Source organism: Agelaius phoeniceus, chromosome 12 (genome assembly GCF_051311805.1).
Source record: "Agelaius phoeniceus isolate bAgePho1 chromosome 12, bAgePho1.hap1, whole genome shotgun sequence".
In the NCBI taxonomy this organism is placed as follows: Eukaryota; Metazoa; Chordata; class Aves; order Passeriformes; family Icteridae; genus Agelaius; species Agelaius phoeniceus.
Window position 1 is genome coordinate 20,873,057 of NC_135276.1, and position 21,423 is coordinate 20,894,479.

The 21,423-nt window shown below is 51.4% G+C and overlaps 1 protein-coding gene across 5 annotated transcripts in view; it reads right to left on the reverse strand.

The window, feature by feature from the left end:
- Positions 1 to 3,989: 3,989 nt before the first annotated feature.
- Positions 3,990 to 21,423, reverse strand: part of GALNS (galactosamine (N-acetyl)-6-sulfatase) — a 43,972-nt gene continuing 26,538 nt past the window's right edge. For all 5 annotated transcript variants that reach the window (XM_054641020.2, XM_077185194.1, XM_077185195.1 and 2 more), the window contains 3 exons: positions 19,349 to 19,470; positions 10,599 to 10,716; positions 3,990 to 7,367 (listed from right to left, as the gene is read on the reverse strand). In XM_054641020.2, the coding sequence (XP_054496995.1) occupies positions 7,281 to 7,367; positions 10,599 to 10,716; positions 19,349 to 19,470 (327 nt within the window). In that variant the 3' untranslated portion in view covers positions 3,990 to 7,280. The remainder of the gene's footprint in view (positions 7,368 to 10,598; positions 10,717 to 19,348; positions 19,471 to 21,423) is intronic.

Consider the following 21,423-nt stretch of genomic DNA (forward strand, 5'->3'; position numbering starts at 1 on the left):
GAGCAGTTGGAGCCTGTGACACCCCTGGCTGAACTCAGTGTTTGCTGCCGAGAGCTGTGACTGGGAAAAACTTCATCCACACCCTCTGGAGAGCCCCTGCCATGGCTGGGACACCTTCCACTGTCCCAGGGTGCCCCAAGCCCTGTCCAGGCTGGCCTTGGAGACTTCTCTGGGCACCCTGTGCCAGGGCCTGCCCACCCTCCCAGGGAGGAATTTCTCCCTTATATCCCATCTAACCCTGCCCTCTGGGGCAGCCATTCCCCCTTACCCTGGCCCTTGTCCCCAGTCCCTGTCCAGCTCTCTCAGAGCCTCTCCAGGCACTGGACAGAGCCCTCAGGTCCCCCTGCAGCTGCTGAGGCTGCACAACCCCAACTCCTGTTAAGGTGAACTCCCTCTGCTGCCAGAGCCAGCGCGTGCTCCCTCCACAACCATTCCCCCACAAACTGAGACTTCCCCTGAACTCAGATTATCTCTTTGGCACCAGAAGGATCCTCTTGGGCAGCTGCTGCAGGGCAGCAAAGGGGGAGGAAGGAAGGACAGGGCCTTGCAGGGGAGCCGGGGCTCGCAGCGCTCGCGCTCCCTGCCACGAGCTGGACGGGTTCCTCTGCTGACCTTACAGCACAGCACTGGACAAGGAGCTCTTCCAGCAACTCCTCTTCTTCCTGGCAGATGGAATTGCTGATGGAATTTATCTGCCTACTCGTGGAAATAAATAAGCAGGAGTTTATTTCCTGGGAAAAAGGATCTTTAGAGCCTGCCAGGCAGCTCTGCTTCTGCCTCTCACTAACGGAGGGGCTGGAACGGGGGGGTCTGTGTCACCCCTGTCCTGTTTGTGTCCCCCCACGATCCCACCCTCACTGCAGGAGACTCCACCACATTGCCCTGGAGGCTGAGTGAGGTTCCCAGGCCCCTCATCCCAAGCAAGCCCTGGCAAACCTTCAGCAGGATGAGCTGCTGAGTGCCCCCTCTGAGTGCTCCCCTCCTGGATGTGGGATCAGTCTGTCCCCATCTGCTCTGCTGGGAAGGACACAAAGGTTCCACCAAACTGGGCTTGCAGTGACCCAGCTGCCAGAAACCATGGTTAAAAGACAACATTCCTGAGATTCCTGTTGGACTCCTCATTTATCCCCCGTCTCCAAGGATTCCGACTGCACCCACCAGCACAGACTGGACTGGAACACCCCAAGGAAATCAGTTTTCCCTGTGATTGTTCCACCTTTCAAACAACACTGCTGACTCCTACTGCAATTTCCATCTGCAAAGAACTTTCCTAGGACCCCTTTCCAAATGTGATGTCAAAGGGCTCTGGAATATCACCCGGGAGGTGACTCCACATCCGCTCGTGGCTCTGAGTGCTCCGTGCCTGGCAGAGGAATCAGCACCTGGAATCTGCATCCCCCCGGGGAACTCTGGCTTTGCTCTTTTCTGGACACCATCAGTGATTTAGAAGTGCTTTGAGATCCTGATAGCAGAGGTCTTATTAGCCAGGGAGCACAGAAACTGGGAATGTAAAAGCCTGGGAACTGACTTTAATCAGCTTAACCAGGCAATTAAAGAGCTGTGCTGAGCCTGGAAGTTTCTGTTCCGTTCAGGATTTTAACACTTCAGTGTGAAGTGGAACAAAATGCCCCGAATTTCAACATCCCCCTTCCACGAGGGAAAACGAGCACAAAAAATTCCCTGCAAATCCACTGGAATGTTTCAATCTCAGCTGAGGAAACTCATGCACTTTAAACCCTTAAAAAAAAAAAGAAACAAAAAAAAACCAACCAAAAAAAACCAACAACAAATTTGAAATATCTTATTTCAACACCAGAAGAATGCAGCTCCCCAGCCAGATCCTGGGCTTGGGATGGAAGCCTCAGACCTGGTTTTGTCCCCCTAAAAGAGGGAAAAGCGTAGGAAAAAAAAAAAAAAAGTGATCCAGCTCTGCCTCCCTGGGAGCCCAAGGCAGCACCTCCTGCCTGCTGCAGCAGGTTGGATCAGGCCCTTGGAGAAGACACAAAACTCCTCTCTCTCCCCTGGCCAGCCTGGGTTTTGTGTCTGATCCAGAACTAATGGATTTGGCTGGAATTCCTCGCTGCTGGCTTTTATCTGCTCTCCCTTTCAGCTGGGAATTGTGCTACCAAGCTCCTGTCACCCAGAGGGTGTTAAGTGACTCCAAGAGGGACAAAGGCCCTCAGAGCTGCCAGATTTCCTCTCTGCAGAAGCTGGAAGGCAGAGGCTTTTTCTCCCTCCTAAAAGACCGCAAGCTTCTGGCTACGGATCCACCTTTATTTAGGATTTATATAATCCCAACTAGGCTTCAAGCAACAAGAAAACTTTAAATGGTGGAAGGGAATATAAAGGAAACAGGCAAATGGAGCCTTGGTGTTTAAAATAGCCATTTTCCAAAGGAGAAAAGAACCCAAAATGGGATTGCAGTTCTTCCCTTAGAGCTGTTCTTAAAACCTGACAGTTTAATTCAAGGGGCACCACAGTGTCGCCTCCTGATAACATAGAAAAACATCCAGTGCTACCAGAAAACAAAAGGAAAAGTCAATTTCCAAGTATTCTAACTGCTAGGAGAGATGGAAAACAGGCCATTCTAACTGCAGAACAGTTATTTGGAAGCTGAATAAGCAAAGGAACTCTTAAGAGAATAAAAGCGTGTTTAGTTTGTAAAGTTTCCCAGTGCTGGGGACAAGGACAGGGTCCCTGGGGAGGGATTTCTCTCTGTGCTCCAGAGGCTGCTGGGGACTCTGCAGCCAGAAATCACCTCCCAGCACCCCAAACCTTCCTCCCCCACAAACTCTGTTCAGTTCTCACCTTCCTCAGGTCCTTCTTGAGCTGCTGGAATTCTTTCATGGGGTTATTTCAAAGCTGTTGTCACTGGGGAGAATAAGAGTGTCCAACCTTGAGGAGATCCTTGATGTGAAACAGGAATTTTGGGATGCTGTCCCTGATGTCTGGGAAGGGCTGGAGGTGAAGGAATGGGAGCTGCCACTGTCCCAAGTCCCACAGCCTCCTTCCACTTCTTGTAGTCAAATCCCACTGTGACTGGCCCAGAACAGCCCCCAGGTTTTTCCCGCAAATCCATGGGACTCGCTCACTTCCCTGGTTCCAGAATTCCCCATTTTCCCTTGGAACATTCCTGAGGCCCCCTTGGCCAGGCAGGGCCGTGCTCTCCTCACTGCTGCACTCAGGGCAGTTTGCAGGGCATTAACCTTGGCTCCAAGTGTTGGGAATTGATCTGCAGCTTCCCAGTTCCAGCATTCAGCTCCCCAAATTGCTGCTCCCCAGGGAGCAATTTGCCACGGAAATAATCCATTTGTCGCTGCAGGATTTGAAATCAAGGCTCCAGAGCCTGAAGTGCAGCCCGAGCTCCTCCACCATTATTAGTTCCATCCATTTCAGAAGCTTCTCTGCACGGAGGGTGGGATGATAACAGAGCCTCAGGGGCAGAGCTGGGAGGCTTGAGAGGCTCAGCTAATTGGAAATTAAAGGCAAGAAAGAAATTCTTTGGACTCTTAGACCAGGAAGCGATGGAGCTTTTAGTGCTCAGCATAATAAACATAAAGAAAGGAACATCACAGCCCCAAACTTCAGCATTCCTTTGGCATTTGTGTCTCTGCTGGAGAACAGAAGCCATCACCAGACCAGTTTGGCTGCTGCAGGTCCCTGAGTGGGCAGGAAATCCCTCCAGCCCCACTCCTGCCCCAGTTCCCGAGCTGGGAAGTTTCAGGGCTGCAGCTCAGGATGGTTTTTAAGGGCAGATGTGGCCACTTTGTGCCCCAAGTGGGCAGTGGGGGCTGCAGGCCCTGGGTCCCCCCAGCTCCTGAACTGCACTGTGTGGGCTGGGAGATTGATCCAGGTAAAAATGATTCCAGGAAAACAAAGCAAGTTATTTTTAACCCCAGTCAGTGCCATGATCCAGGAGGTGAATCTGGGAGAGTGCCCCAAAGCAAGGTGCCACTCCCTTGGCTCACAGGTGAAATCACAGACTGCTCTGCTGATAAATTAGTTTATTTTTCCTCATGAGTTCTTCACCTCACTGCTTTTAAATCTCTACAATTTTAGGAAAGGCATTCATTTAAAATTCCTCCTATTATCCAGCCGTAAAACAACTATTCCTATTTAAATTTAAAGCAGAAGCTTTGTCACATTAAACCCTGATAATTTATGATCTGCTTCGTGTCCTTTTACTCTAAACAGACACGTCATGGCTTCACTTACTTGCTTTCAAGTGCAACGTTTCCCTCCAGGATCAGTGTCCTGAGATCACTCCAGGAATGAGGAATGAGGCTTTGCTGTGCTGGGAGGGGGACAAACCCCGTGGCTGCTCAGAGCAAGTTCAGGGGCAAAGCAGGATGTTCCAAAGGGCAGCTGAGACAGAGCAGAGGAGGGAGCAGCAGGCAGGGGACAGGGAGGAGGTGGCCAGAGCAAATTCTGGGGAGTGAGGAGTGTGGCCAGGCCAGGCCCAGCTCTGATCCTGGGGGAACTCTGCACAGAACCCCACCAAGGGCTGCTGCCTCGCAAGGATTTGAGGGCTGACAGGACTGCCAGGGAGCTGCAGCCATGCACTCCCTCCTCTGGTGGAGTTTTACACTGAATGCAGGGCTCTGACAGCCCCAGGGACAGAACTGTGCAATCAAAGCCACTGAGGCTGGAAAAGACCTCGGAGATCAAATCCAGCCCTCAGCACCACGGTGACCCCAATGCCACATCCCCGTGGGTTTCAACACTTCAGGGCTGGGGATATCACCACTGCCCTGTGCCAGTGCTTTTCACCCTTCCCATGAATAAAATTCCCTGATATTCAACCTCAATCTCCCCTGGCACAACTCTGCTCCTGTCCCTGTTCCCTGTCCCCTCCTGGCAGGAGCTGTGCAGAGCCAGGAGGGCCCCCCTGAGCCTCCTTTGCTCCAGGCTGAGCCCCCTCAGCTCCCTTAGGATCCTCCATTCCCTTCCCAGCTCCCTCAAGATTCCCCATTCCCTTTCCCAGCTCCCTCAGGATTCTCCATTCCCTTCCCAGCTCCCTCAGGATTCTCCAGCTCCCTCAGGGATTCTCCATTCCCTTCCCAGCTCCCTCAGGATTCTCCAGCCCCTTCCCAGCTCCATTCCCTTCTCTGGACATGGAGAAGCCCCAAAGCAGAGCTGGAGCAGCCCCAGCAAACGGGGAGCTCCTGGTTTTATCTGTGCTGACAGACCCACAGCTGCTGCCAGCCCTGAGCTCCCCTCTGAGCTGCTGGCCACATCTCCCAAGCCTTGAGCTGTGTCTAAACAAGGAGGAATGTTATGGGTGAGCTGGAAATGCCGTGATACACTTGAAGGACAAGCAGGAAGATCCTGAGAAATGTGGGCTATAAACAAACGGCACCTGTGGACGTGCAGGGATCCCTGCAATGCTGGCTGGGATTTCTGAGAGGTGCAACAGCAAGAGCTGACCCAAGGGCTGTTCTCATTCCAGTTTAATGGGATTATCCAGCATGGGACACACAGCAGGAATTACCATGGAGGTACATAAAGCATGGGATGGGGAAATGGGAGGGTTTGGGATTACAGGAGGGTAGGAACCAGCAGCTGGAGCCTGGAGCTGGCACAAGGGCTGAGCTCTCCAGCAGCTCCAAGCTCAGCTGGGGAGGAGTTTGAGCTGTTTGCAGGTACAGAGCACCTGGATTTTCCTGTCAGCACAACATCACACAGACAGGGCACCTGTGCTGTGGAAAACACTGCAGGGGTGGAAGTGGAGCTGTTGGAGGGACAAATGGAGAACCATGGAATGGTTTGGGTGGGAAGGGATCTAAAAGCTCACCCTGCTCCACCCCCTGCCATGGGCAGGGACACCTTCCACCAGCCCAGACTGCTCCAAGCTTCTCTGGGCACTCTGTGCCAGGGCCTGCCCACCCTCACAAGGAACAATTCCTTCCTTATACCCAGCCTGAACTTCCCCTCTCTCAGTCTGAACCCAAACATGCTCAGGCTCCCGCCAGCTGCTGCCCTGAAGGCCCAGAGGAGGCAGGTTTGGCTCCAGACAGGTTTATTGGAGACAGGGAAGGGTGTGGAACAGGCTCCAGGGCAGAGCAGGGATCTGCCCTGTGGGATTGAGCAAAGGCTCCTGTTCCCCAGGAGAGCTACAGCCAGGCTGGGGAAGGTTTGCACAAGGAGAACTCCTGGGAGAGCATGTGCTGGAAATGGGGTCAAGAGTGAAGGGCTGATGCCAAGGGGCATTGCTGAGCCCAGAGCACCAGATGGGAAGCGTGGCTTGGAGCAGCTTTAGAGCCAGATTTTCAGAAATGAAGGAAAGCCCTGAAATGAACACCTGACCCCCACAAATGTCCTGCAGCAACCATTGGCAACAGAATCCTGGAATGGTCTGGGCTGGAAAAGACCTGAAAGCTCATCCAGTGCAGCTCCACTTCCACTGTCCCAGGCTGCTGCAAGCCCTGCCCAGCCTGGCCTTGGACACTTCCAGGGATGCAGGGGCAGCCCCAGCTGCTCTGGGCACCTGTGCCATGGCCTCAGCACTCCTACAAGGAGGAATTCCTTCCCAATATCCCATCCATCCCTGCCCTCTGGCAGTGGAAGCCATTCCCTGTGTCCTGTCCCTCCAGGCCCTTGCCCAAATTCCCTCTCCAGCTCTCCTGGGGCCCCTTCAGGCTGGCAGGGGCTGTAACCCCAATCCAACCCTCACCTGAACACAACCCCCACCTTTCCTGAAACCACGACCTGGGGAATGTTTGCAGCTACACATGGGAGGAACTCAGGGCATTCTCCCTGGCTCCAAACCCCTCAGCTGTGAGCAGGAGGGATCCCTGGTTTGCACCCAGAGCTCACAGATTTGGGGAGAAAGGAAAAACAAGTTGATGTCCAGGGTTCACAATGGAAATGAAATGTTAAAACAACAAGCTACAGGCAAACAAAACATGGGCAGTTTGGGCAGGGCTCTCTGGCAGCTCTGAGTTTCCTGACCTGTCCCGTGGCTCCTGTTGGGGCAGGAGGCTGGGTGGAAGGAGCAGGAGAGATCCAGGGCATTTTGGAGCTGATGGCAGAGTCCAGAGAGCTTTTCCAGCTGACCCAATCCTCACTGGAGTTACCATTTAGGGAAAGAGCCGGGGGAAGAGAGGAGTAGAGGCTAAACCCTGAGCATGAGGAATATAAACACTGGTCCTTTTGGAAGAGCAAGTGATGATATCATGCACACATCACACCCTTCCTGTGTAAACAGGAGTGCCAACAGGAGCAGGCATTGCACACTGCATGTCCAGCTGCCTCTGGGTAGCTCTGCAGGGCTGCAGCCATCAGTGAGGCCAAGAGCATTTCTTAGGATCAGACTCTGGTGCTTTCAGGCACTTCCCAAGCTTCTCGCAGCCTGGAGGGGCCCAATTCTGTTAAAAACAAACAGAAACAGACAGAAAGATGATTCACACCAAGTATCTGCTAAGCTCTCATCCCAAGCAGCTCTTTATGATCCTCACAAAGACACTTTTATGTGCTGCTTGAAAAATGAAACTCCTCCTGCAGCCCAAGCCTCTGGGCTCATAAACTTCCCCACTCCAAACAGTGCTCAAATAAAAGCTGGGAAAGGCTGCAAATGCTGGGCCGTGCAGGATTCCCTGTGCTGGGACACTCCAGCCCTTCCTGGCCTCTCCCAGCCCAGCTTGGGGCATGCTGGTGACCCTCCTGTCCCTCCTGTGGCAGCACAGAGGAACCAGAGCAGGAGGTTTTGGTGACCCCCCCAGTTCTCCTGGGAGCCCAGGGCAGTTCCCACTCTCAGCACTGCAATATCCAGGCACCGTCCTGAGGAGGCAAAAGGCAGCACAAGGCCAAGGGTGTGAGAGAGATAAGAATGCTGGTATTTTAATGAGTGTTTTGATGGGCAGAGGGAGCAGAAAGAATTCCTGAGACACCTCTTCCCGTGCCTGCACACCAAAACTATTTGTTTGCCTTGTTTCCACGTTTCTTGAGCTACCTGAATGTGTGGAACAGAAAAAGGAGATCCACTGCCAACCTCAGCTTCCAGAGGGATTAATGGAGGAAGGAATTTGGATAGATGAACATTTTTAATTTCATTAAGGTTTTGCCATTACAAATTTGGGATTGTGGTCACGGGAAGGGCAGATAACACTTCCCATTCTGCTTTCAGGAATCTTTTGTGCCTCCCTGTCTCAGGTCTGTCCATCCATGGACATTCCTGCTGTCCCCTATTAAAGGCCAGTTCAACACTGACCTCTTGCCTTTTATTTTGCTGATTTTCACCCTGCAAATATTTCTGTTTTCTTGGAACTAAATTCCTACAGAAAAGAAATGCTCAACCCCAGGAAAAAAACCACTGGAGCAGGTTTTTGTTCCATGGAGCTGACAACAGATGGCAGTGAGACACCAGCAATTCCTGCAGAGGAGCAGACCCAGAGGGAGCTGTGCTGGAGACACCTCTGCACCGAGGGCTCCACAGGCTTTCTGAACAATTAATGTCGTTTTCTAAATCGTTTGGAAAATCTCTGTTCCTCTGGTTTAAAATGTGCAGCCACGGCTGGACAATTCAGAGCACTCTGCAGAAGGAACTGAGAGCCAAAGGAACACATGAACTGCAATGTTTGTTCTTTTGAAAAGGCAGAACAATAAAGGGTCTGTGCTGCCTCCTGCAGCCCTGGTCCCGCTGCTGGGCTGAGCTGGGAGCCCCGGGGACACCGCGAGTGCCAGAGCCAGCCCCGAGCTGCAGAACGGCTTCTCCCACACTTACACAGCAGGAAAAGCCAGCAGAGCTGCCCCTGGGGGAGCTCCCTGGACAATGGGATCCAGCACGGATGGGCAGCAAGCACCTCCCTGCTCCTGCCCCCATCGCTGCTCTGCAGGAGTGCACAATGATCCAGCTGCTGTCCTGGAATCCTGCAGTGCCTGGCTGGGAAGGGACCTCAGAGCCCACCCAGTGCCACCCCTGCCATGGCAGGGACACCTCCCACTGTCCCAGGGGCTCCCAGCCCTGTCCAGCCTGGCCTTGGGCACTGCCAGGGATGCAGGGGCAGCCACAGCTGCTCTGGGCACCCTGTGCCAGGGCCTGCCCACCCTGCCAGGGAACAATTCCTCATTGCCAAGATCCCACCCAGCCCTGCCCTCTGGCACTGGGAGCCATTCCCTGTCCTGTCCCTCCGTGGCTTGGACACTTCCTTGAACACTTCCACACACTTTGTGTGTAGGTAAAGACAATTCTCCTCCTCTCTCCCAAGTACATCAAACAAACACCCTTATCAAACCATCAGCTGACAGGAGATAGTGGCAGTAAATGATCTCCCAGCATCCCCCAAAAGCAGATTCAGCCCCCAGTCCAGCCCAGCAATGTAATCACTCCCTGAAGCTTTGCTTGGCTTCATTCCTGCTCTCAAAGGCAGCAATCTGCTGCCTGATATTTTGGGGTAGTGACCACGGAGTTATCCTGGAAAACTCACTGGGTTTCCTGCTGGGACTGAAACATTTCTGCTGGGCCTAGGATCCCCCCAGCCCTCCCTTCCATTTGGGAGGCAGTTTTGGAAGAAATGCCTTTGCAGTGCTGCCTCTGGCAGCAGCCAGGCCCTGGGGACAGTGCCTGAATCCAAAAGGTCCCAGAGGAGCAGAGAACAGTGTTTATTAAGGGAAAAGTTGAATAAGGAAAGAAAACAACACAGAAACAATGGGCCCTCAAATCTTTTTCCTATTTAACATCCAAAAATAAAGAGATTGGACAAAGCTAAGGGAGATCTTTGCCTTGTTACTGAGGGGACACAGCTCTTTGCTGGTGACAGACCAGAGGCAGCAGGTTCTGACTGATTCAGGAGATTATTTATTTATTTATTATCAGGAAGATTTTGCCTGTTGCTATTTTGTAACAGCCTGTTAAAAGGTTTTGTCTGTAAGAAGATTTTGCCTGTTACTATTTTGTCTGTCAGCCCACAGACACATTCCCTCGGATCCACAACCTCCTGTCAAGTGACAACCTCCCCCAGATTATCCAGTTCCTCTCCCAGGTTCTCAATAAACCAAGCAGTGCTTGACAGGGAAGCCAAAATGTAACTTTCCAACAGGAGATTTGAAAGAGAAAACAGAACTGAAAAAGTTCAATTCCAATAAAGACTTGGGAAAATTCAGGCATAGGGGGAATTGGAGGAGACAGAGCAAGACCAAAGATACATCACTGAAAATGAATTTAGAAGACTCAAAACAAAGAGGGCAGGGTTAGATGGGATATTAGGAATGAGGAATTGTTCCCTGGCAGGGTGGGCAGGCCCTGGCACAGCTGTGGCTGCCCCTGGATCCCTGGCAGTGCCCAAGGCCAGGCTGGACAGGGCTTGGGGCACCCTGGGACAGTGGGAGGTGTCCCTGCCATGGCAGGGTGGGGCTGGATGGGCTCTAAGGTCCCTTCCAACCCAAACCATTGCAGGATTCCACAATTCCAGCGTTTTGAGAACTGCAGAAGGGGATTAGAAAGGAGAAGAAGGATCTGTCCTGTCTCTAAGCAAGGAAGGCACCTACAGGTAATTGTGCATCTCTCCTCCATCCCTTCCCACCACTGACAGTTGGTGAAACCTTTACAAAATGCATTTCAATCTAAGGAGTCCCCATGCATTTGTGCTTCAGGCACTCACCATGACAGCCTGGTCACACACGTTCAGCTGGGGCTGGCCTGGCACCAGGGTGGCCTTGTGCTGCTGCACCAGCCCTGAGATGTGCTCCACAGCCTGCTGGTACTCCTCACTGGCAAAGCTGCAGGGGGAAAGCACAGGGGTTACTGCTGGGGCTTCCTCTGGCGTCCCCAGGGAGGAGGAGGAGATGTGCAAACACCCTGCCAGCTGCCCAGGGCTCTGCAGGGAATGGAATCCAGGCTGGCAGGTGCAGGTGCTCTGCTGAGGGCAGTGAGCATGGCAGTGCCCTGTCCTCCCCAGAAATCACCTGGCTCCAGAGCAGCTCAGCCTCCCACACTGCTGCTCCAGGGACCCCAAATGTTTCCTCCCCGTGCAGATCTGCTAGCAGCTCATGTGGACTCCCAAGGGAATTGTCTTAGCAAATAAAAGAGCATTTCTTGGTTGTTCCTTCAATGATTATCCAGGGACACTTCCCAGACACAGGACAAACACCTTCCCAGACAGCTTAGGACAGGAATTTCCCAAGGCAGCCTTTCCAGCGTGTCCCACCTGAGGTCAGCAGCTCCCCACACTCTCCCCCCTTTCCCAAGAGCTCTCCTGAACACCTGCCCCGGCGGGGGCGTTTGTGCAGGGAAGAGAAGGGAATGTCAATATTTTATCTTACAAGAGTGCTCTCAGGAAGGGTTTCAAACACAACCCCGGGCCAGTTAAACTCCACAACCACCAAGGAAATGAACTACAATTATGCAAACAGAGAGAAGAATAGAAGGGCCTCGTCCAAGACGAGAATACCTCCCCCATTCCACAAAATGCTGAGGTTCTGCCCCGTCCACATTCCTCCACTACAGCTTGATTATTCCAAGCTGGGAGCCATCTGCCATGCCCCAAAACGTGGTTATAATGACCAGATCCTGACCCACCTGATTCCTCCAGCAGCTATTTGCTGGGGTGGCTCAGGGTGCACTTCACTAATACCTCAAGTATTTCTAAAAAGCAGGATTCCTAACAAAGATCTCTCTTTGTCCACCACGTTAAGAGTCGCTTAAAAACCACCAAACCCCCCCAGAGAGCGGCAAATTCCTTGGAAGATAAAAGAAACAATGCAGTTGGGTCCTGACCTCGGGCTCCCCCTGCTCCCAGGCCAGGCTGGCCAGCAGCCCCACACTCCAGCTAATTTCCTTCTTTGCAAAACAATCACATTTGGAAGGCCAGCGATGTGCCAAGCGTTTCCAGTAAACCCTATAAATATCCCAGCTGGGCAGGCAGCCAGGGAGAGGCTGATTGTGGGGCTGGGCTGAGCTGTGCTGATAGAGAGCAGCAAGGGAAGGTGGGATGAGGAGCTGGAGCTGCTGCTCTCACACCCAGCTGCCTGGACAGAGCTAAGGACCACCCTGAAATGCACAGGATCCTGAGAAGCTCCTGAATTTCATAGGATCTGACAATCTTTGGGTGGGAGGAGATTTAAAACCCATCTCATCCCACCCCCTGCCATGGCAGGGACACCTTGTGTCTATCCCAGGCTGCTCCCAGCCCTGTCCAGCCCGGCCTTGGGCACTGCCAGGGATGCAGGGGCAGCCACAGCTGCTCTGGGCACCTGTGCCAGGGCCTGCCCACCCTCCCAGCCAGGAATTCCTTCCCAATATCCATCCATCCCTGCTCCATGGAGGTTGGTTTTCATTTCTTGACCCCATTGATATTCCCATTCCACGGAGGTTGGTTTTGTTTTCTTGACCCCATGGAAATCCCCATTCCACGAGGTTGGTTTTCCTGCCTTGGCTCCATGGCTCAGTTTTATCTCAGATATTCCTGTTTAGCTCCACAACATGCCCCAAAATCCCACATCCATGGATTTGTGAAGTATTTACTGACTGCACAGGAGTTAAAACTGCCTCCAGCCCTAAGCAAGTGCATTTTGAGACAAAATCTGCAAGAGTGCCTGGAATTTGCATGTAAAATGGGGATAATTACCTCATGGTAATCAGCCAGAGCTGTTGAGGGAGCTGGGAACCTCTCCTACCTGGAGTCCCATCCTTCCCTGGAGTGCACATGCAGGCCTGGGCTGCAGGGCCAGGTTTGCTGCATTCCCTGCTCCACAAAGAGGTGGAATTATCTGTCCAGGTACCATTGTCTGGGAGGAGCAGCCTCCAGGGCGAGCTGCATTTCCTATTCCAGCTCAGCAATCCCGGGAAGGAGAGCTGGGAATAGCACTGCAAGGAGGAGAGGGTGAGCAGGTGGTGTTGTGAGGAGCTTGCTAAAAGAGATCCCCCAGCGTCCATGAAATTATTCCAGGCTCAGAAGGAGGGAGCAGAGTGGACAAAGTCCAGGGTCATTACACTAATTGACACTTTACCTCCGGGAAGCCCCTGGAGATGCAATCAGGGCTGGATTGGAGAGCAGGGTCCCAGGCACAGGTGTGGGCTGTGCTTCCTTCATTTACTGTAATTGTGCCTTGGCAATCTGCTCCATCCTCCCCCCACAGCTCCTGGAACCTGCTCTGCTGCTTAACCCCAGCGTGGCCTCCCAGCACAGCCAGCCTGCAGGGAGGAGGGCTGGTCTCACCCAGAGCCAAACTCTGCTTTAATCCCCTGCTCCTGGGGCTTCCTCCTGCAGGGACGGCTCCCTGCCATCATCAAATGCACCCTCAAACAGATCAGCACCCAAATAAATGCAGGAGCAATTCCAGCAGGGTTTCAGGATGTTTGTTTTACACCTCATGACTCACACTGTCTGTCCTGGGAGTGATGGTGAAACTGAGAGGACTGGGACAAAATGGGAATGATATTTTATAAAAACTCCCATAATGGGAGTCACAAAAACCTGACAAAGGGCTCTAGACCAGGCTGGACAGGGCTTGGAGCAGCCAAAGGTGATGAGTTTCACACGGCTTAAAAGGCCCTTTCCAATCCAAGCCATTCCATGGTTCTAGGAACAGCAGCTCTCACATTGATATGAAGTTATGGGAAGAGCATAAAACGTGGCTAATGATACTTTACTTCCTTCTCCCCTGGAATTATTTTAATTAAAACCATTATTTTTAATTCTGAAATACACCCAGATTCTGATAATTTGATTTTATCTGTTATCAGTGCTTTGAGGCTTCGCAGCACTGTGGTATCCAAGTCTTGATCTTGTCTTATTACTCAGTCTTCCTCAGTTCCTCTCTTCTATTATCAAGTTTATTTGCAATTTAAGGTCTGCACAATGCAGGAGGCAGAGACAGGTTTGGGGCTCTGCTGCTGGAATTACTGGAGAGACTCAGAGGAGCCAAAGGAAAACAAATGAGGCACCAAAGGCTGAAGGTGGCCCTTACCCTGAGTCACCTCTGGTCCAGCAGCATTTTGGGCCCAGTGGCCACAGGAAACCTTGGAATTCCAGAATCATCCAGGCTGGAAAGGCCTCCAGGGTGGGAGAGCCCAAGCTGGGATGATCAGCACACTCCTTGCATCAAGGAGATGTGGTGATGCTGATCCTCCACCTGCTCACCTCTTTCCATGGAAGTTTTCCCTCCCCAGGTCCCAGAATCCTGGATTTCAGTGCCAGGAACCCCCAGCACTGACATGGCAAAGGGGATAAAGGTGGAGTGAGGAGTGAAGCCTTCATCTGGGGGGGACAGGTGACAGGAAATAACAGCTATCCACTGATCCTGCTGCTGGCTGCTCCTGTGCTCTTCCTGAACTTGCATTTTCAGTGCTATTCCTGAATCACAGTTTATGTTCTGTGTTCTTCAGGGCACTTTCTTGTGGCTGCAGCACTGCCTGGACCTGTCTGTGGAAATGATGATGATGAAGATGATGGTGTCCATGTCCAACTGCATTTTGCATTTTTCCCAGCTGTTTCCTGCAGCTTTTTTCTCCCAATACTCCTTTTCATGCAGCATGACTCCACCCAGAGCTCCTGAGGGCCATGGGCTGATGCAGCACAAGCTCCAGGCTGGTCCCAGCCCCTGGGAAAGGGCAGCCAGGGCCCCAGAGGTGTCTGTGCCCATTCCCAGTCTCCAGGCTGCTGATTCTCCTCCACAGGTGGGTTTTGTTTCCCCCTTCTCCCTCCAGCTGGCTCTGTACCAGTCCCACCTGGCTCCCCTGCTTCTCCCCACCTTGCTGCAGCCATTCCCAGCGTGGTTGCTGCTCCATGGTTGTTATTGCCACCTCTGAGGCTCCTCAGCCATAATTTCCACATTTCAGTGTCTAATTCACCCCTGCAATGCAGCTGGTGCCATCTCCCCCTTTTCCAGCATGAGGAGCCAGCATCTCCCCCAGGCACAACCCTTGCTCTTTGTTATTATTCACATTTCCCCCCCTGTTTTGCACCTTCTCTCTCTTCCCCACAGCCAGCTTTGTGCCCTGAGCACTAAGGTGAGACTGGCAACTTTTCTGTCAGATCCTTTCCCCTTTAGCTTCCCTTCAGGAGCTCCTTCCCTTTTTTTTCTGGCTCCATAACCACTGCAATTACCTCTCTGATGATTTCCTGAATTTTCCATCTGCTCGAAATAGGCACTTGTGAGCTCTCTTCTTAATTAATGTGTTCTAAAATCATTATGTTCATCAACCAAGCCTTATCACTTCCATTTTCTTCCATAATAGTAAAATCCATTGCCCTAAGTAAAACACAGGAATTTTGATGTTCATAATTCAATAAACTCATGGCTCAGAGCAGAAGCTGCTACAAACCTGCAGTAACAACAAGGTGTGAGCAGGCTGTACTTACCCTGTCCTCACTTGTTCCTAAGCTTTGCACCTCTGGCTCAAACTGGCAGCATTTCAGAGATTTCTGTTATAAATTCCTTGGCTTCAAAACACTTTCTGTACTTCAGGCTGCATTAGGTATTTTACTAACTGTATTTTCAGCTGTGCCAGCTTTGCTTTTTAGATATATATATATAAATACATATTTATATATGTCTAAATTTATAAATATAAATATAAAATATTTATATAGATAATCATTATGCAGTATTTCAGTAAATGTCTGTATAAACAATACTCTGACTCAGATAATAAAACTGACAACTGCTTGTGAAGATGGTACCAGCAGATAATTCTGCTGAATTTGTCACATTGCAGAAACAAGTTCCCTCTGTGGTACTTAGCACACACACCACAGCCCAAAGATAACAGAATCTGGCCAAGGAAAAAACCTATCAGATCTTTTAGTTCTGCATTTGGATAAATTTGGTAACAAGGGCAGTTATTGCATGCAGGGAGGAAACAAAGCCCTGCTCAGAGTCAGGGAAATGCTTCTGCTTTCTGTGCTGCCCCCCACACATTCTTGGTTACAGTTTAAAGTTGAGAGCTATAAACAAAGAGAGATTTTCTGTCCCCAGCCTGCACTGACCTAGGTGACAAAAAGGCACAAAGGGCTCACCTCTCACCACAGAGATGAGGTGACACAAGGGTCCAAAGGGGCTCCAGGAGAGCTGGAGAGAGACTTTGGACAAGGGATGGAGGGACAGGACACAGGGCAGGGCTGGATGGGAGATTGGGCATTGGGAATTGCTCCCTGTGAGGGTGGGCAGGCCCTGGCACAGGTGCCCAGAGCAGCTGGGGCTGCCCCTGCATCCCTGGCAGTGCCCAAGGCCAGGCTGGGCAGGGCTGGGAGCACCTGGGACAGTGGGAGGTGTCCCTGCCATGGCAGGGGTGGCACTGGATGGGCTTTGAGGTTCTTCCAAGCCAACCCACTGCAGGATTCCAGGATATTTCAAGGCAAAGGAGCAAACACAACTGTGTCCCTTGGCAGAGGATCAGCAGCAGCAGCAGCAGCAAGAGAAGCCCCAGCCATGCTGGGGGGGCTGTTCCCAGAGCAGCTGAGGGCAGGGGGGCAGCACCACAAGGGAACAATGGGCAGGGAGCTCAGCAGTGCCAGACCTGTCCCCACACCTGGCATTTCCTGAGCCATCCTTCAGTGCTTGAGGAGCTCCTTTTGCTGGCACTGTTTGCAGACAGGCTCCAGGAAATGCAGGGAGCAGTGTGAGGAAGAGGAAGGACTTGTCCTGCCTCACCAAGGACCCCAGGGAGCTGCACTTGTCACTGCTGCCTCTGGCTCTTGCAGTACTTGCATCTTCAGGGATCCCTTTAGCAGCCTCTTCAGCAAAGACTGAAAAGCTTTGTTTGATTTTTGGAAAAAACAGGTTATTTCTATCCACTCATCTTCCTAACACAGAGTAACAATCATGGAATGGTTTGGGTGGAAAGAGACCTCAAAACTCATCTAGTTCCACCCCCCATGAGATAACTCAAATTGTGGTGGGCTTGGCAGGGCCAGGCTGATGGTCCTAAGGGTCCAATCTTAAATATTCCCTGAATCTCTAAAGCTGCAGCCTTGAAGAACTGTCCCTGTGTGTCCTGGCCCTGCAGGTCAGGGTGCTGCTGCAGGTAACTGAGCTGCTGGTTCCTGGGATTCCCTGGCTCTGAGATCCCAAAGACAGAAGCAGTGGATCCCTCTGGAGGTGCATGTGATGCCAGCCCCTCCTGAGCAGCAGGACACCCACTGCTGGTGGCTTTGCATGTGACCCCACTCCAAACTCATGTAAATCAAGAGAGATGACAGATTATTAAAACCAATTCAAGGGAGAAGAAAAGGCTGCACTAAATAAGGAATAAATGTAATAAAAAGTGAGCAAAAGCAGGCAAGGAGAACAGAGGCAGCACGTAGGGACAGACAGATGCAGGCTGGGAGCAGGATGCTGGATTCCCTTTGGAGAAACATTAGTGTGGGGACTCCCAGCAGGCTCCCTGCCAAGGGGGATAATTAAGCTAAATAAAAATACACACCAGGAACAGCTCCACAAATGAGGATAATTTAATTACCACATTCGATAGAGCAGACCCACTTCCCATGAGTTTTCCATTGTGACCAGAGAGGAGACAATAGCAGCAGAATGTGCTGGAGAAAGGAGGAGTGGTGTGCTGAAATCAGGGTTTCTATTAGGGGCTGCATAATAAACACCAGCCCAGCTCTCCATAATCGGGTCATAATCTTGCCATAAAATTCAATCAGAGCAACAGCTTGTGAATATCCAAAAAATCAATGCAGCCATATGAGCAATGATTGCAGTTGGAACCCTGGAATTTATTTCAATGCTCACTCTGGGGTGGTGGGAAGGGGCAGTGGAATCACAGGGAAGCAGGTGCTGCAAACACCTCTGGGAAGAGCTCCTCTGCCTCAAATCCAGAGGAAACACAAAAAGAAGGCCAAAATCACAGAGTCTTTAGGGCTGAGAGTTCTAGAGCTCATCCAGTGCAATCCCCTGGCAGGGCAGGATCACCTGGAGCAGGTGACAAAGGTGACAGACACAGCAGGCAAGCTACAGTTCAGTTACTGCTACCCATTCTTTTCATTTTTGGAAAAAGAGATTCTTTCTGTACACTCATTTCCTAAAACAGAATCACAGAATCCTGGAATGGTTTGGGTTGGAAGGACCTTAAAGCCCATCCAGTGCCACCCCTGCCATGGCAGGGACACCTCCCACTGTCCCAGGGTGCCCCAAACCCTGCCCAGCCTGGCCTTGGGCACTGCCAGGGATGCAGGGGCAGCCACAGCTGCTCTGGGCACCAGGAGCTCAGCACCTCCCAGCCAGGAATTTCTCCCCAGTATCCCATCCATCCCTGCCCTCTGGGGAAGCCATTCCCTGGGTCCTGTCCCTCCATCCCTTGGGAATGACCCAGTTGTTACATTTCCCTGAAATCCCAGCCTGGTTTGGTTTCACTGAGCTGTATTTCCAGCCTTGGGGCTGCAGCTGTGCTCTGTTCATTAGTGCTGGAATGCAGTGGGAGCAGAGCCCCCAAAGAGCTTTACCCAGTGCTGATGCCCCTCTAAAGTGCTCTGTTAAGTGAGAGAGAATGGAAATATTTTCCCTCCCTCCTCTCTCCAGTGAAAACACTCCGTGGGCAGCACAGGCTCAGCTCCTCTGGAAGGAATGGGGTGAGGGTGTCCACTCAATTATTCAAACCAGCTGAGTAATGGCAGCCCTGTCAGCTCAGGAAACATCTCTGCCTCTCCAGGCTGCTGCACAAACCCAGCTCTGGGCAGGCAGTCCCAGCAGCTCCTGTTCCTTCTTGATTTAATTCCACACTGTCCCTGTCAGAGCCCCTGGCAGGGATGAGGCTGAGTGTCCCTGGATTTGCTGCAGGGAGGGAGGTGGGGACACCTTGGGAGCATTTTTGGAGGTGGCAGGGCTCTTTGTGGGCTCTGCTGACTGCATAAATCCTTGTGGGAATCTCCCAGGGCATGGTGTGTGCCAAAGATAAATATTACAATAGCAGGCTTAGAGGAGAATGGATTCAGACAGCCAGGAGAGCCCGAGGAAGGAGCAGGGTTGGCACAAAGTCCTCCTGCTCAACACCCTCTGGAGAAGCTCCCTTGGCTGGGGTAGGACACTGGAAGGTGACCAGTGTGCCCTCCAGAGGTTCCAGCACCACACAGGTTATTTATTTATTATTTATTTATGTCTCCCCTGGCCCCAAAGCTCCCAGCAGCTCTGTCTGAATGTGCTGCACCCAGCCCTGGCCTGGCCAAAAATTGGTGTTTTCCTCCTCCCCACACAACAGGCTGACAGGTCCATGTGCACACCCATCTCACCTGACCACCCAAACCCAAGGGTTCTGTTCCTTCTCCTGAGAAAAAGCCAGCAGGAAAGCCTGGATTATTTCCCAGCAGGGCTTTCTGGGACAGCTTTTAAAGCAGATTTCAAGAACCAGCAGATGAATGTTGAACAGTGACACTGCTGAGTTTTCAGCACAGCCCATGAAGTGGCTCACCTCAAGGGGTACTTCTCCCCAGGGTCCCTGCCCAGGTGGAAGAGCAGGGGCAGGTAGGTGTGCTCCTCCTGGGTGTGTGTGGTCACTCCAGCCACGCTCTGGCCAGGACAGAAATCGATGCCCTGCAGGAAAAAGGACAGAGGTCATCAAAGGTGATGCAGGGCAGGCAGCAGAACTTGAGCTGATGCCGCTTTCTCCAGCAACAAACCTCAGGATTATTTTAAACCAAGAGTCCACTTCAATCTCCAAAACACATTCTGAGCTGGTGGGGTAAAATGAGGTGAGCAAGTGGTGTTGCACTAAGAGCTGAAGCAAGGCTGTGCATGCTTGTCTTATAAAAATATAATCCCAATAAAATATTCATTAAAATGAAATGGCAGAACAAAAGACAAAGAGGTGGAAGCATTTAATCATAAAAATTCTGCACGTGGAAAGGATTTTCTGGCTGGTTTTTCTGGCTTTGGAAAGCCCCAGGAAGATGGGATTGCTTGACACTTCTGATCAAAACCAAAACCAAAACCCCAGAGAGACATCCAGACACCCTGAGAGGCAGCAGGCACCTGAAAACTCCCCTGAGGGATCAGTTTCTCTGAGAAATGAAGCAAATCTGGTTAATTTTCTAAAAACTGGTGTGTTTTCAATTCGATTCATGGCAAGCTGGTTTTGAGGCATGACAGTGGGGATGGGAGTGCTGCAGAAGGGGAGACATTGCCCCATTCCTGTCTGTGGCCATCTGGGGGGGCACAAGGTGGGATTTTCCCTGCAGCAGCCCTGGCTTTGAAGGGCTCAGCTCCTGGCAATGTCCTGGGGAAGCAGCTGGGAGCAGCAAGGGGTTAAATGCAGGCTGGGCACCAGAGCTGCCAGCTCCATCTGCCCCAGCCCTGCCAGCCCCCCTCCCTCCATCCCCAGCCCTGATTTGCCAGCTGGGAGCTCCCTAATCCCTGGCCTGCAGCCTCCAGGGCCACCAGAGCCCATTTAAACCCCTGCAAGAGCCAAAAATGCAAAAAGCACTCATTTCCCTGGGCAGGCAATAAAGCAGGGCCCCCTAGCCCAGCCCAGCCCAGCCCAGCCCAGCCAGGCCTGGCCCCAAATGGACTTGTTAAAGCTGGGTTTTACAATTCCAGCCCCCATGCTGCTCCTCACAATCCCAAAGTGCCCCAAGACATGGACAGAGACATGGAGAGCAGTAAATGGGAGTGCTCCAAGGCAAGGGGAAAGCAGCTGTAGCATTTGCTTATAAAACAAACTGAAAAGGCTCTCTACAGATGTTGGTAGGATTTGATTGGCAAACAATTTTCTAAAAATATCCCGTGTTTTTAATGGACAGCTGGTCAGTGGAGCAGTTAATATTCTGCTTTTCAATAAAGCAAGAAGTTTAGAAGCCCATGAAATCCCATTTATCTGCACAGGGCTATAGATTCCTGAATCACTGACTGGAAAAATAAGGGAGTTGCTTGATAGGTTGGAGTGGCCCTACCAATAATGGACTTTAAATGGATACAAAACTGATTGACCTTCCCAGCCTGTGATGCCACAGGCCTCTGAAACACGCAGGCAAAAGAGATTTTTCTGGGTTTTTTTTTCCCCACAAAAGGACCAGTTAATGAAAAGGTATCAAAGCCTCCATAACATCCAAATTATAATTTGGATGCAAATCAAACAAGCAATTTAATTAAGAGCCTGCTAATTGGTACAATGCTCCTCGCTGCAAATGCTTCAGTGTGAAAGATTTTCGTCTCTGGGGTGTTTGTTTAGACATTGCTCTGTTTCTATTTTATCTTGTGTTTCCCAGGAAATCCTTGCAGCCCAGACTCCAAAACACAATCCCAAAGATTCCCAGGAAAGAAAATGCTGGGACAATTTACCTGATGCCACCAGCCCAAAGCCACCTGTCATTCTAATTTAAGCATTCAGTGCCCTCTTGAAAAGCAGTCTAGTGGAGAAAAGTCAAATAAATAAATAGGTAAGTAAATAAAACCCCAAGAATACCATTTTAGGACATTTCTAAGGCATTCCAAGTTTATCCCTGCAAATAAAATGGAATATTGCTATTTTTATGTACTCTGTGAGTTAAT